The 16,155-nt window shown below is 38.6% G+C and overlaps 1 protein-coding gene across 2 annotated transcripts in view; it reads right to left on the bottom strand.

Annotated features, from left to right (window-relative positions):
* The window catches only part of SLC25A26 (solute carrier family 25 member 26), a 135,636-nt gene that overhangs the window by 23,704 nt on the left and 95,777 nt on the right, over window positions 1-16,155 (bottom strand). The window contains exon 6 of one of the 2 annotated variants that reach the window (XM_070933541.1): window positions 11,099-11,143. The exons of the other annotated variant lie outside the window; for it this stretch is intronic. Within the exon in view, the coding sequence (XP_070789642.1) occupies window positions 11,099-11,143 (45 nt within the window). The remainder of the gene's footprint in view (window positions 1-11,098; window positions 11,144-16,155) is intronic. 2 annotated transcript variants of the gene reach the window in all.

Below are 16,155 nucleotides of genomic sequence, written 5' to 3'. Positions count from 1 at the left end.
GACAAAATGTTAGTCTCTGCCTTGCTTGCAGCTTGCTACTTTCCTATCAGGGTGAGTGGGTGCTAGAGTTTTAAATGGCTATTTTTGTGGCATCTTCATTTATAGAATGAGTAGGTCTCTTCTACCCACCATTCACCCCCACCCACCCTGCCAAAAAGCCACATGTAAAAGAGGTTGATCTAAGGAATGATAAACAGCACTGAAGCTTGTTTGCAGAGAGTTAAATACATATTTGTTTCAGCCTGGATAAAATGCAATTTTGCAGATACTGCCCGGATCTTTCTTCCTCTTGGGAAGATAAAACATGAACAAAAAAATACTGGAAAAAAATACCAGCAGTGACTTCCAAGCTGAATATTCATGCCAAACAATATTTTTTCCAAACAACTTTGGCTTATATATTAATAGTATTAAGATATACTAAGTTGAGAAGTCCCAAAGCTAAGCAATCATCACTATTAGCAGTAATCTTAATGAGGCAGAAAAATGGCCAGAAAATAGTAACTTGCCCTAGACAACTCGCTAACTCTGTGTTTCTCCACCTTGGCAACTTTAAAACATGTGGACTTCAACTTCCAGAATTCCCCAGCCTAGAGAATTTGGGAAGTTGAACTCCACATGTCTTAAAGTTGCCAAAGTTGAGAAACATTGCTCTAACTATACGTATGGCTAAATTGTTTAGATGGTATAGGGTTTTATATATCTAACAGCTGAGCTGTGGATCTGTATTCCCACCTGACCCACATTTTGGGAAGAAACATCTAAACTGAAAGCTAATTTACAGTTTCAAAAATAATAACTAATTATGAGCACATTCTCCTCCAGTCTCCCCAGAAAACTGATTGACAAGCAGTTGTATCAATTCCTTAAACAGCAGCCCTAATTCCAGGCCATTTAAAAAGAAAAAAAATCTGAAGAATGCTGGCGAATGAAATTTCAACAGCCAAGTCTTGTATCAGTAGATAGAGCATATCCAAAGCAAGGCTCATCTCACAACCACAAAAGCCACAACTATTTCTGGAGAAAACTGAGATTCAAAAGTTCAAACTGAGACTAGCCTTCTTTGTGATGCCTTCCAGATGTTTAGCTGCTTTCACCAGCATGGCCAGGTATAAGGAATGGTGGAAGTTTCATCAGAAAACATCTAAGGGCACCAGATTATGAAGAGGTATTACAGGTAGTATTATCTCTAACCTAGGTACATGCTAACTTCTAAAAAAGTTGAACTGAGAGACAAGAACCAAGAAAACTGGACAACAACTTTCCATATAAGAAGTCAAAGCAATTTAGATGACCATGGCCAAAGGGAGAATGCAAACTGACCAACAGGAAATAAGATAATCCCCTTACAAAGAGGCCAATTTAATTATGGTGTTTCCACAAGGCAGGAAAAGCCCTACTCTCTGAATCATTTAAAAATAGACCACAGAATGCAGCACTTGAGAGCATACTACAGGGAATTATTCACCACTGGCACTTGACATAAATGAGCTAACATGTTTCTTTCCATTTCCTTGTTTTACATGGAGAGCCAGCTGAAAATGTGAAAGGAAAAAGGGAGGAAAAACCCCTATCTGTTAAAGGGGAGGAGAATGGTTTATAACAATTACAAAGTCTACAAAGTTTGGTGGAATTTTTAACCTAGAGAACAAGGATGTGTATGTATTTTCTTGAGGAGTACATTCAGAACTTTAAACCAAAAATGGGTTAAAAAAATTAGTTATCTTACTCTGTCCTCTCCCCTTTCTCTCCCTCCCTCACACATATACTTCCTTCTCTTCCACACATACTGTACTTCTCTCTTTTTCCATTCCCTTCTCTTCCACAAATTTATCAGGGTGGGACTGAAGGCTTCCACCTGAGATGTGAGCCAATCAATGGCAGAAATCTACTCTCCCACTACATATACAGTATATGCTTGCTATTCTTCTCTCCTGTCAATTCCCTTCCCCTCCTTCCCTTTTTTTTCCTCCTTTCCATCTTCCTTCTCATACTGGTCTCTCCTACATGTAATTAGGCAGAATGTCATATGTAAAATTTTGCATGGCATTTTATTCATTTATGCTACATATAACATTGGGAGCTTGGGAAGATAGATGTGGATAGAAAGGAATCCCATAATAAGACTGTATGGGACCTTTTGAATGTGATTAAAAAATCCCTTGGAGTCTGTTGCTTAAATTGGTTATGGTAGTAAGTGAGATGAAAGATCTCTAAATTAGAATGTAGAGGATGGATGGATGGATGGATGGGTGGGTGGATGGATGGATAGATCTAGACAGATAGACAGACAGACAGACAGATATAGACAGATAACTCTGGCACTAGGAAAACCAAGGATTACTCTAACTATGGTATAGTTTTTAGACATTCTGTCTCAAGATGCTATTTTGTTGTGAAATATACAGCAAATTCTTTATTATGTGTGTTGTAATTACTTTTTCCAAATAACCTCATAAGGTGAATGCTTATGAGGCATCAGATCAGATAACATTTTCTGCCTGGATGGAAAAAAAATGATATAAATGCCTGGCAGAGGAAGATGGATCAAATCTGATGTCCTTCAGAATTGTTTACAGCTACCACAAGCCAGCCATAGTTGAAAGCCTGAGTTAAAATTCCTTTGTAAATATTTTTTTTTAAAAAAATGAAAATCTCAAAAGAGTATCTGTACCTCTCTGATATGCCTATATTCATAGATAGACAGATAGACTGTAGTAGTTATTGTCATGGACTGGCATCAAAGAGTACCAGGTTCAAGTCCATCCTCAACTACAGAAGCTTACTGGATTCCTTTGGGATGCTCACTCTCTCTTTCTTTCTCAGATCACCCTACCTCATAGGTCAGCTCTTGCTGGGATAAATATAAAAGACCTCTCCATGGAAGGCTCTTGGAGGAAAAGCAGGAGATACATCTATTAAAGAAATAAAATAAATGACTACATATTGAAATATTTCCTCTGTGGAATGAAGAAATTAAACAGCAAAAAGCAAGATGCTGTATAGGAATATTTTTCAACTGTTTATGAAGACTAAATAAGGTCTCTCGATTGCAGCCATCAATTTCTAAAATTTCCTTTATGGAACCAAAACAGAACAAACAAAACCCACACAAGCACAACATAGTTGTGTGGGTCTACTACTTGGGACCACATTTCAGTAAGACGTTTAGAGCGCCCAGGGAACCCAGGTGATTTCCCCACACAAAAATATCAAAGGGCATACATTTACCATTGACAGGGCAGTGAAGATTTTTCAACTAATCGTTCCTGAACATATTATCTTGGGACGCAATCCTAAGAAGTCCCCAGATTTCAGTTAAAGATAAGCAAGAAAACAGAAAAGATAAGGAGAGAGAAGTTTTAAAAAAAGGATTTGTGCATACACACATAGCAAGTACAAATTGGCATTCTTTTTGAAGTGCAAAATTACTCCTCTCTTCATTTTGTTCTCTGATCTGGTTTTAGAGGCAGAAAATCCACAAACTAGTGTGCTACATTGCAATAATATAGTATGAAGCATGATAAACCGCTTGCTGCCTTGTTGTGGGATCTGATGCTCAAAAACTTGTGTCCTTGACTCAGAATATAAGATACTTATTGATGATAATCAATATCAAATACTATTGTGTTAAAGTGTCTTTCTGATAAGAGATTAGCAAAACCAGTGGAATGCCAACAACAGCAATAGTTATATTGGTTTGGGGATGTTAAAAATATGTCTCGTGGCTCACTGGGACCAAATAATCCAACACTGTGTGACTGGATGACACAAGATAGTCCCAGTCTTTTAAATTTACATTAATAAATGTAGTACAGATAATTCTCAATTTACAAACTATTCATTTAGTGACCATTCAAAGTTACAACTGCACTGAAAAAAAAATGACTTATGAACTTTTTTCACACTTATGACCATTGCAGTATTCCCATGGTCACATGATCAAAATTTGGACACTCGGCAACTGGCATGACGGTTGCAGTGTCTTGGGGGGGTCACATGATACCCTTTTGCGACCTTCTGATGAGCAAAGTCAACAGGGAAGCCAGATTCACTTAACAACCGTGTTGCCAACTTAACAACTGCAGTGATTCACCGAACAAGTGTCGCAAGAAAGTTTGTAAAATGGGGCAAAAACTCATTTAACAACTATCTTGCTTGGCAATAAAAATGTTGGGCTGAACTGCGGGCGTAAGTCAAGGGCTATCTGTATTTCCATGAAGTCAAAAGATAAGTATGAAACCCAATGCCCCTGAAACAGACACTTGATTAACCATAAACTAAACTATTCAAGGTTTTCCCAGTTGCAATGTATGGCTGTGAAAGTTGGACCATAAGAAACACTGAGCGCCAAAGAATTGAGGCCTTTGTACTATGGTGCTGGAGAAGACTCCTGTGAGTCCCTCGGACTGCAAGGCAATTAAGCTGGTCAGTCCTAGAGGAGATCAACCCTGACTGCTCCTTAGAAGGCCAGATCCTGAAGATGAAACTGAAATATTTTGGCCACCTAATGAGAAGGAAAGACTCACTGGAGAAGAGCCTAATGCTGGGAACGATTGAGGGCAAAAGAAGAAGGGGACGACAGAGAATGAGGTGGCTGGATGGAGTCACTGAAGCAGTCGACGTGAGCTTAAATGGTCTCTGGGGGATGGTAGAGGACAGGAAGGCCTGGAGGAATGTTGTCTATGGGGTCGCAATGGATCGGACATGACTTCGCAACTAACAACAACAACGAAGTATTCAAATAAGATAGTACGTATTTTGCTCTTCTAAGAGAGACACTAGAAAACGACAAAAGCTATTTATCTGTTTCTTTTAGGTCTAATTTTCTTTGAACTTAAAAATTCTCTGGCCAACTCACCCTACATCTTTCTAATATTCCTTTATCTGATTGCCTGGAGCATGTACTATTGGAGACAGCAGGATTTAATTAATTATGTTTTTGTTCCAGGGCAATACCTGTTCCCACCAGTCTTCCCAATATCGGAAAGCAAAATATGACAAGCAATGCACTTTTACAGCAGACCGTGATGCCAAACCTGTGTCATGTGTATTTTATTAGATCCAAGCCTGAATAGGAGACTTTGTTTTCCACTTCAAAGGACCCATCCCAATCTTGCGCTCTTCCTTTATGAATAACAAATTCGAAATAAATCTTTGGGATAAAACACATGGAAACGCACACAATCTGGGCTGTCCCTATCTTCCTAGGTCACTCATGTGCTACGTTCCTTTGATTTATTATTAAATAGCTTAAGAAATTCCGAAGTAGGACCTACGCTGGAACACAAATATATTTCTGTATTCCATAAGATACACAGAACATCTTTTTCAAAAGACAAAGGCTATTCTTATGCTGGATTATATTATTTAAGCCTCTGATACTTTTTATCACATGTGTCTTATCTTCATCCACCTGCTATAATGTCTACTAGTACCATACTTGCACATCACTGTTTGACAGATCATGCTGCTCTTGGGGGGAAGGAAAAGGCACACTGTTGCATTCAATGCAAAAAATTTTTCACTATTTCTGGACAAAGAAAACCAATCTTATCATTTTTCTAAAAAAAAAATAATAATCCATGTGCTACTTCATTAACAATGTTAAATCTTCTGCAAGTACTGGTAATCCTCCACTTACAACCATTTGTTTAGTGACTGTTTAAAGTTACAACAAGCATGAAAAAAGTAACCTATGACTGATTTTTATACTTACGACCGTTGCAATATCTCCATAATCATGTAATCAAAATTCGGACACTTGGCAACTGGCATGTATTTATGACGGTTACAGTGTCCCAGGGTCATGTGATCACCTTTTGCAACCTTCTGACAAGCAAAGTTATTGAGAAAGCCAAATTTACTCCACAACCATGCTACTAACTTAACAACAATGGTGTCAAGAACGGTTACAAAGGAAGCAAAAAATTCAGTTAGCTTGCTTCCTTAGCAACAGAAATTTTGGGCTCAATTGTGGTCACAAGTCAAGGTACTGAAATACCCATAAAAATCTTTGTTCCTACTTCTACCAATGAGAACATAAACTGAAACTTTCTAGTAAAATTAGATGCAAACACTTTCTATAAATAATGTTAGACTTTATTTGTAAATTTATTGTTTTATTGTAGAAAATAAAATACAAAACAGTAAAACAAACAAATGAAACAAAACAGGAACATACCTTCAACCCTAACAACAACAAAAAAGAATAAAGAGTTTCAGTCTTGTTGCTATTCTTCTTCTCTTCCTTGGTGCCAACAATCTAACACAATCTAGTGAAGCAATCTTGTCACCTTTACACTAGGAAGAACTGCGTAGTCCTTCCCGCCTAATTCAAGATCGCCTCCTTGGCCAACCAAGTTCTTCCTTAGTTGCCAGAAAGTTTTATAACCAACCTGCTTATGATGATCTATACTTTTGTATCCCTTCTTATATACTTTTAATGTGTGAAGAAATTTAGATATACCATCCTTAAGATAGATTTTTTAAAAAAATGCTCAAATACCCTTCTCATTCAGATGATATATGTCAGGCTTAACTAAACTCCCAACAGTAAGTAACATTAGAAGAGCTCATACCAGAGATTAAATCCTATTATTATAATTCTGGGACTGACTTCCTTCAAAGATTCCTTCCAGCTTCTTCCAACTTTTGCCATAAACCTACATGTCCAAAAGATATTCTAATGAATTTCTGTAGGAATTTTTTCTTTGTAGACAATTTTGCAGCCCAACAAAAGAACAGTCCACCATACAATGAGATATTGGCAAAGAAGCATCAAATTCTCAAATTAGGGACTTCTCAAATTAGGAATCACATCCCACAGGAAGGTTGCAAAACATTTTAAAACCTAATCTGTCTTGCAAGGGTAAAACAGGAGCAGAGTCACTTTGGATAGTGAGATGGGCAGCGTATACATTTAATAAACAAACACAAAATAAATAAATAAATAAAAAATGTCAAAACTTTATCAGGCTTTGTTCCTTGCTTGGCCTAGACAAGCTTGCAGTAGCATCTATGGTACCGCAAATTAGAAAATCCCCAGATTCAAATTTAATTTAACCCTCTGGAATCAATTGCCTCCAGAGATAAGGAGAATCCAAGACCTCAGTGCCTTCCGCCGTGCCCTTAAAACCTTCCTTTTCCAGCAAGCCGGGCTGGCCTAATTTTTTAAGTGTTTTTAAGTGTTTTGTTTATTGTTTTTAATTAATGGGGCCAAATTTATATATGTATATTTTAACTGTATTTTAATATTTGTACTTGATGTTTTTACTTGGCTGTTCACCGCCCTGAGTCCTCAGGGAGAAGGGCGGTATACAAATTCAAAATAAAATAAAATAAAAAAAAATAAAAATTTAATCATTAAAATAGCATGTTTATTTCTTGCACCAGCACTGACATATTTATGTATTATTACAAAAATCCATGTAGCATTTGAAGGAATTGTGGTATTCACGGAGTTAGTGTGTGTGTGTGTGTGTGTGTGTGTGTGTGTGTGTGTGTGTGTGTGTGTGTTGCTATGCAAACTTGGTTGTTTAAATGCAAAGCCCTTGAAGAATAAATATATTTTTGATATCTTTTTTTGTACATATTTAGAATGAAGCAGAGAGACTTTGTTTTCTAGAAAAAGGATTGCATTTCATTCAAAAAGCAGGTTTTGGATGCCCTGGAGAAACACCCAGTGTTTCTGTTCTTTGGCAGCTTGTTTTCAAACAAGCTGTGTCTTTCCAAATTCTTAAGTGGTTTCAAAGGGTGTTTCAACATTGCCAGCAAGGCCCATTCTCCTTGCTCTTGCCACGTACAGATGGTGCACAAGAATGTCTTTGACAGTATTTTAAAGTCACTGTGAATAACCATTCTTGTGACATGAATAAAGTAAGGGCTTGTTTGCTGAACAGCTGGGGCTACAGTGTTCTTCGCATGGCCGAGCCTGGGGGGGGGGGGGAGAGAGACGGGGAAGGAAGAAAAGGCAACCATTAGGTGAATGGCAAGTACACTCCCACTGTCTGGAAGTGACATCATCTCCTTTGAAACGGTGCCCTAGAAATCGGGTTTCGGGGGGAAAAAGCACCCAACCAAATGGTAGACACGTTAATGTTACAGAATGATCAGTGTTTAATCCCCCAAAGAAGCACAGTCGTTACACCGAGATGGAGAGATGAATGGTAGAACACTTATTGCACAGCTTGCAAGGAAATGGATTTAAAGCTTTTGTCTGGGTTTCATCTAGCCTGAGTTTTTAATGCCACTGAGAACAGTATGAAGGGGAAATGGGAAGGGGAGAGGGGTGTGGAAAGGAGAGAGAGGGATGTGAAAAGAGAATGAGAAAGAGGTAGATTGCATTTAGGGATTTTTTTAAAAAAAAAAACTTTCGGATGCCAAAAACAATTGCTTTTTTAACCAATGTGCATGAGAGTACTCTCACCATGAGCTGCCAAAAATAAAATTTGAACAGTAAAAAAACTAATAATAGCAATAGCAATAGAGCTTAGACTTATATACCGCTTCACAGTGCTTTACAGAGCGGTTTACAGAGCCAGCGTATTGCCCACAACAATCTGGGTCCTCATTTTACCGACCTCAGAAGGATGGAAGGTTGAGTCAACCTTAAGTCACTCAGAACTGAACTCCTGGAGTGAAGCAGTGAGTTAGCCCTGCAGTACTGAATTCTAACCACTGCACCACCATGGTTCTAATTAATCATAACTAACAATTAAAAATAAAACAATTTATGTAATACTTTAAAGGAGCGAGCTATGACACAGATGCTTCTGAAGATGTTTTGCAGAGAAAAATTAAGCTGGTAGATTGGGATATGTTATGTATTCAAGCTGGTTTTGTTAGCCATCAAGGCAAGAAAGAACATTGTTCAAGCTGTTACTGAATATCTAGGTCAATGTAGGGAACAACAATCCTGGAGCCCAATTTGGCCAACTTGCAACAACATTGGCCTTCGTTTTCCTTTATTCTCCCCTTTAGAGGAGGGCGTGCTTGACATTTGAAAAGATTGGCAACCTTGCTCTATTCACTGTAACTCACAAAATTCTAGATAATTGAGTGAAGGACTGAAGGGTAAATAGACTAGGGGCATTCAAAGAATTGATGAATTATCTTCCCTGAAAATGTTCACAGACTATTTCTATGTTGTATTGGCCAAGACCATAGATCCCACAAGCCATTTCTGTGTTTTTTTTTTTCCAAATTAAAACATCTAGTCAGGCTAAGATGAAATGCTTACAAAAAAAAGTCTGTTTTACTGTTCAGGAGACAGCTTCTCACATACAGCTAAAAGGTAACTAGCAAAGATGCGACGCACCCAAATCATATTTGTAGTTTTCAGAATCCATAAGAATAGATGGGGCAAAATGTAGCATTAAAAAAAATCTTTGAGGGGTTCAAGACATTTTAACTGATCCATTATCCTTGCAGATATTTGAGGAACCCATTTTAATTCTTTAAAATTCCTGGAGGCTGGAAGGACCTAGGAAACAAGAGATTTCAGCTGAACTCTGGGAGCTCTGAGTGGTTTTGGATTGGAGCCCACTACTTCCAAGACTCTGCCATCTTTGGGGCTGGGTGGGGTTGTACTATACCAGAGACCCAGTTTACACTGAGGGTTTTCCTAGACTCACAATTCCTGCTTAATGAGCAGGTAGCAGTTGTGCAAAGAGCTTTTGCACAGCCTCATGTGGTACACCAGTTGTATCTATTCCCAGACTTCCAAACTGAACTATTGCAATGCACTATGCACAGAGCTGCCTTTGACAAGTATTTGGAAGTTTCAGCTCGGAGAGAATAAGTGGTGCAGGCAGTTATGTGAGCTCCTAGAACACGGGTGTCAAACTTGTGTCGTCATGGCAGCGTCAGGTGATGTATCGGGATTTTTTTCCCCTTTGGTAAACTGGGGGGGGGGGGCAGCACATGACGCATCTGGCACATGGGCCATGAGTTTGACACCTGCGTCCTAGAGCAGTGCATATTGAACTTCTGCTCTGTGACCACTTTAACTCCTCCATTTTGCATTCATTAAATTTTGCAACTTCCGGACACTTATCATGGATCATAGCCAGAGTACACTCCCATATTTAAGGCATGGTAAAGACAACAATACAGAAGCTACAAGTGGTGCAAAGATGGAAAGATACTTGCTCGGTATTACAAGACAAGATAGAAAAACCTGCATATGGATTAGAGTATATGATATCATCAAGAGGGTAGAAGAATTGGAATGGAAAAGGGCTGGTCACATATCAAGAAGAACTGATGGCAGGTGGACCAAGGCAGTCATAGAATGAATCCCACTTGATAAAAAATGTTCACGAAAGAGATCCAAAACAAAATGGACGACATCAGCAAGTATTGCGGGTCCAATTGCCAAAGAAGCTCAGGAAAGGTTGGAAACATGCAGAAGAGGCCTTCATCCTGCAGTGGATGGACAATGGCTAAAATGATGGTGATGATGATGAAAAACAGCAATATTTAGGTGAAGCCTGTAAGGTGTATTTCACACAATTTATATTGACATTATCTATCAGTTCAGCCTTTCAGATATGTCTGTGAATGTTAACTCTCCAAATTCTATACTGACTCCACTTATTTAGATGGGAGAAGGCTTTCAAATTCATACAAGCTTCTTTTTGAAGATGCCACAAATAGAATTAGTTCTGCACTTCAGAAGTATCACAGTATGGTGAAACTATTACTCTAGGATTATACCATAATGCTTTAGAATAATGAAAGAAAATTGTGAAAAGGAATGTGTGATATAAGAGAAGACTATACCCATACAATTCTACCGTTCAAATCATTTTTGTCCATCTCTCTAGTACAAATTTCTGAATACATAAAAAATATGTTGTAGTGATTTTACATTCATCAAAACACCTGCAACTGTTGTAAAAATATCTGATATTTTTCTTTTTTTCCCCCCTTGGTCTTTTTCACTGGCTTTTCTGTATTTTTTGTTTCTGCAAGACTCTGCAATGCCTTTTTAACCAGGGATTAAACCAGGGATCTCTTTTAATCTGTAATAGTTTATATTTTTTTAAAAAAAAAACCATATCAAACAAACAGAATTTTATATAAAGGGACTTACCTTTAAAGATTCCCATACAGGAAACTGTACAAGAGAGAAAGGAATCTGGAGTTCAAGAAAGAAAAAGGAAAATGAGATGCATGATTAAGTTGGATACTGTTAGCTAACTAAATTAGGAAAAAAATATTCACTCAATGAACTGTGGCTTCTTAAAATTATAAATCTCAGAGTATTATATTATACACAAGGCTGAACCTTTGACTTACTGTCAAGTATTATAGCCAGGGTGGGCTCTGAGAGTCAGAACTGGCACTACCAAGTATGGTGAACTTTAATGACTTAAAGCCTGGAAAAATAATACAGAGAATAGCCTAGAAGGTATACACAGAAAAATATTTGCCAAAGAGCTAGCTGCCTGCTCAGATTTGCAGCTCAGCAGAGACATTTAACTGAAGACTCAGCTATTTTCACAAGGAAGCTCAGTTCAATACTGACACAGAGATCTCTAACTCATAAATCCTTTGGGACTCAAACTGTCAATGCAAGTAACTATATCTCCAAGGGGTTGCCATCTATCCTTTGCAAACAGCCCTATGCTGAAAAAAGCCTAAACACTGCTGTTCCATTTGTTTTCAACACAAATGTATAAATATTTAGACCAAGAGACTGGCTGTAACCATTTTTGGCCAATGAGACATTTCACACAGCAAGCCAGAGCTTTGGAGACCATTCTTGTTAGGACATCTTAAGGCACACAAACAGATTTTCCCTCCACACACATATATGCCGATCACTTTACTAAGGAGAAAAGACTGGCCATGAAGCTTTTCTTCCCAACTAAAGGGAGCTTTTGCTCTCTCCTTAATACCAAAATGCAAGGAGTAATTTTAATTTATTTTTGTGTGCCGCATTCATTTATTTATATCCCGCCTTTATTATTTTCACACATAAAATGGCGAACATATCCAACACACCTTCCTCCTCCTATTATGCAACAACAACCCTGTGAGGTGAGTTGGGATGAGAGAGAGGGACTAGCCCAAGGTCATCCAGATGGATTTCATAGCTAAAGCGGGATTTGAACTCACTGTCTCTTGCTTTTTAGCTTGGTACCTTAACCACTAGACCATTTAACTATTAGACAAGTCCCCAAATTTCCCCAATGAGTACTGATACAATCGTTATAGTATGTGTTTGCTGCAAATTACAGACAATGTACCGTGATTTATTCCCTTTTGCTAGAGTTAAAGGAATATGATGATTCTCGGCAGCCCACTCATTAGCTGGGACCCCAAGAGATTCAGGACAGCTGGTTTCCAGAAACTAAAAGCTACTACAAGTCCAAGTCCTGTGATGAATGTTCATTTCTGATCCTAAAAATTCCCCATTTAATGATTGTGGTCTGAATCCTGAGAAGGTACAGGTAGTCCTCAATTAACAATAATTTGTTTAGCAACTGTTTAAAGTTACACAAGCACTGCAAAAAAGTAACTTACTACTGGTTCTCACACCTATGACTATCACAGCATTCCCACAGTCACATGATCAAAATTTAGGCTCTTGGCAACAAGCATGTATTTACAATGGTTGCAGCATCCTGGACTCATGTGATTACCAGTTGGCGTCTGACAATTGTGGAAGCTAGATTCACTTAACAACCACACAATTAATTTAACAACTGCAGTGATTCACTTATCAACCATTGCCAAAAAGATCATTTAAACAGGTCTGTCTCATTTAACTACGCCTTGCTTAACAACAGAAATTCTGGTCCCAGTTGTGGTCATAAGTTGAGGACTAACTGAACTTCTTTCAATCACATATTGATTCACTGAAATTCCTTTATGAGAAACACTCATACTTTCTGAATTAAAAAAAGATATCCTTTCCTATCCAACACTACTTCCTGACTTCCTTAAAGTTCAAGTTTCTGGTATCCACTGAACAGGGGTGGGTTCTACTTACCTCCACTACCAGTTCGCAACGGGAGCGCGCGTGCGCAGAAGCTTCTGTGCATGCGCAGATCGTTCATGATGACATCTGGGTGGGTGGGCGGAGCTTTCTGCCACCATTACTACCGGTTCACAAGAACCGGACCGAACCGGGAGCAACCCACCACTGCCACTGAACGAAAGCAACAAAATAACAGGAAAGCTACAGTAACAGTAAAAAAAGTAACCCAGCAGCATAGAATCCATTAGCAGATGCAGGGATGTAACACAACTACTAATAGATACTGTAACTGCAAGATTTTTTTGATAGGAAAATGTCTATAATGCTAAACTGGGATGCCACTTTTACCATGTAGCCAAACTTTTCATCTCTGAAATTTTGGTGGAATACATCAGATCCTTTCAGATTTTGTTTATGAATCTTTTTTCACAAGAAGCTGCATGTTCAACCAAAACGTTAACCTTGAAAGACGATTGTCTATTTAGTATTTTCTATGTATGTGTCTGCAAACAGGTAATCTACTTACACCCATCTGAATTCAACAAGCACGCTTAATTTTACAATGCAATGTAGCCAGTTATGATAGTGTATTCATTACTTTTTCATGATTTTTGAACATGTCGACAAACTGTTTTTACAAAACCTACATTGCTTAAAAGCTATAATTTTTCAAATGTAAAATATTATTATAGGATGACTGTCAATCTCAGCTTCGAGTTTATGTCACAACTAGTTAACCTAAAAAAACTGTTCAGACATATAATAAGGAAGACTCAAGATGAGAATGCAGTAAACTATTCATAATGACATGTAATTTAATGTGATACTAAAATGTGTTTGAGAACTCTGAGATAAACTGTTTATCCTTTTTTAAAATTATGAAGATGACATACAGTGCATTCAAACAAAATAGCAGAGAAACAGATGTAACCATTTAACATTAATTTAATATATTCACTCCAAAAAAAAAACCACCCTTCACCATTTGTTATCTGTCCACATCACCATCTGTCTCCTTCTCAGTTTCAACTTCCAAAAATGGAAATTCAGCATACTACAATCCACGTGCATTGCAATTTTAACACTTCCCTGTTCAAAATGTTGGGGAAATGGCCATTTCTGCTATACTATTTTCACAAGTCTAATAATGTTGTGAGGCGCGTTATACAGAAATCCGTCGGGTGCAATTCAAAGGATCCACCCACATCTGAATGTCTGTCTCCTGAAATCTTCATTAAAATCTAGTTGAGACTGTGGGATCCCTATCCTGAAGATGTTAAAGCCATTGTTCTGACCTAGGCTTCCTGAGACAGTAAAAAGCACACAGCTAGTCCCAAAAACCCTCTTTTTATTTCAACGGCTGTTAATTATGTTCATTCACAGCCCATAATGAGACACAAATAGTTTGTAAAGAGTCCGACAAAGTCTACCACAGTCCTTCGGGATAAGACTGATAAGCAACCACCTTTATCTCCCTTGACACGCTGCCAAAGACCTAACTGGCAATTAGCTTTGCAAGGCCACACGGAGCACAGAGTCAAAACGGAGCTTCAGAATTTAAACCAACCAGAACGAACAAAGTTACTTCCTGCTCCACCCTTATGTCTTTCGGAGGGGCCAATCATCTCCAAGCCTTACTCCCGAGTCGCCCCCTTTGTCTTAACTGTTCTTACCTTCAGGCAGCTCTGCACATGCACATTGGGAACAGGAACCCCCTGTTCCTCTGCCTCACTGACGTCAGACTCTGGAGGCTCCGGAGTCAGCACATAACTCCCAGATGGCCCTGGCCCCATCTCTGCCTCTGATGCAGAGCCCTCGTCCAAGCCTTCCCCAGATTCCAGGATTGGCCCATGTTCCTCCCCAGCCTCCTCACTGTCCGACTCTGCTGTCAGCAGACCACAACAGCCATTTAATAGATTGCTTTGCAGAAGATTCTATGGTGTTCTTAAGTGGCTTTGAAAAGGCAGGATGAAATCCACCCCATGCCTACCAAACGAGATAAGGCTTTCTTGACTCCTTTCCCTCTGCTGCTCCTTCATACTTCCCCAACAAACCCTGGGTTTAGAGGTCAGAACTGAGGTTCAGACCTTGTGCAAATGGGGTTCTTATGCAGCAGCCAGAGTACTTTTTGCAAGTTTAGATTCACACATATGTCACCTCTTTTGCAAAAGGTGCAATCTCCTTCCGGGTACAATTCAAGATGCAGGTTATCACCTTGAACGCCCCACATGGTTTGGGGCCATGCTATTCGAAGGACTTCCTCTCCACTATTATATCCACCCAGGCCACCAGGATGAGAGGGTAGGATATATTACCAGCCCTATCAATTACGGATTGTCATCTGGTGGGATCACAAAAAAGGGCCTTCTCAGTGGTGGCTCCTTCTGTATGGAACAACATACGCCCAGAGGTACGGTTGGCCCCCAGCCTGAAAAGGCCCTAAAGACATGGGCTTTGTCAGTGGAGATAGGGCCAATCAAGTGGCCAATTTGATTGGGTTGTTGCTACCATTGGGGGTGGAGTGGGTTTTTTTATGGGTTTCTTTATTAGGCAGATTTTAAAATGTTGTAAGTCACCCAGAATCCACCTATATAGCAAAGTTAAGTGGCTATATAAATTTGTTGAATAAATAAATCTTTCCACCATTTTTTCTTCTTTTTCCATCTTCTTTTCTCCTCTCCATTCCATTATTGATTTGCTACAGAAGAGTCCCAGTTAATTTCTGTTTTTTAGGCTTTTGCAATAATGTAGTTCATGCTTCACATTTCTACATAATTAAAAAAGCTACTCCAGGTTTTTGTTCATCAATTTATTTTATTAACCATACAAGAGCAGTCATAACATGATTTCTCAGCTGTTTTTATCTATATAAAGCACTTCAGTTTTGCTGTTCAGTCACACCTTGAGACTCCAACCCAACCTGAGGTCACGGGACTAAATACAGTCCCTAAAAGCTTTCAAAGGCTTCCAGAAGTTATCTCCCATAATTACAATTTTTAATGATGTAGACACAGAAAATAATTATGTATTAGGTCTGTGCAAAGCACTGAAATGGTTTGCTCAGTCCGGTGAAATATATGACAGAAGAGTAATCCTTTTAACTATATCCATGTTAATATAAATGAGCTGGAATTTAGATTATGCACTACTTTTTAGAAGGGCAA

This window comes from Pituophis catenifer, unplaced genomic scaffold, assembly GCF_029215685.1.
Source record: "Pituophis catenifer annectens isolate HBS135680 unplaced genomic scaffold, rPitCat1.0.hap2 SCAF_2, whole genome shotgun sequence".
NCBI lineage: Eukaryota > Metazoa > Chordata > Lepidosauria > Squamata > Colubridae > Pituophis > Pituophis catenifer.
Note: the sequence above shows the minus strand (reverse complement) of the source record. Positions and strands in the feature narration are given on the sequence as shown.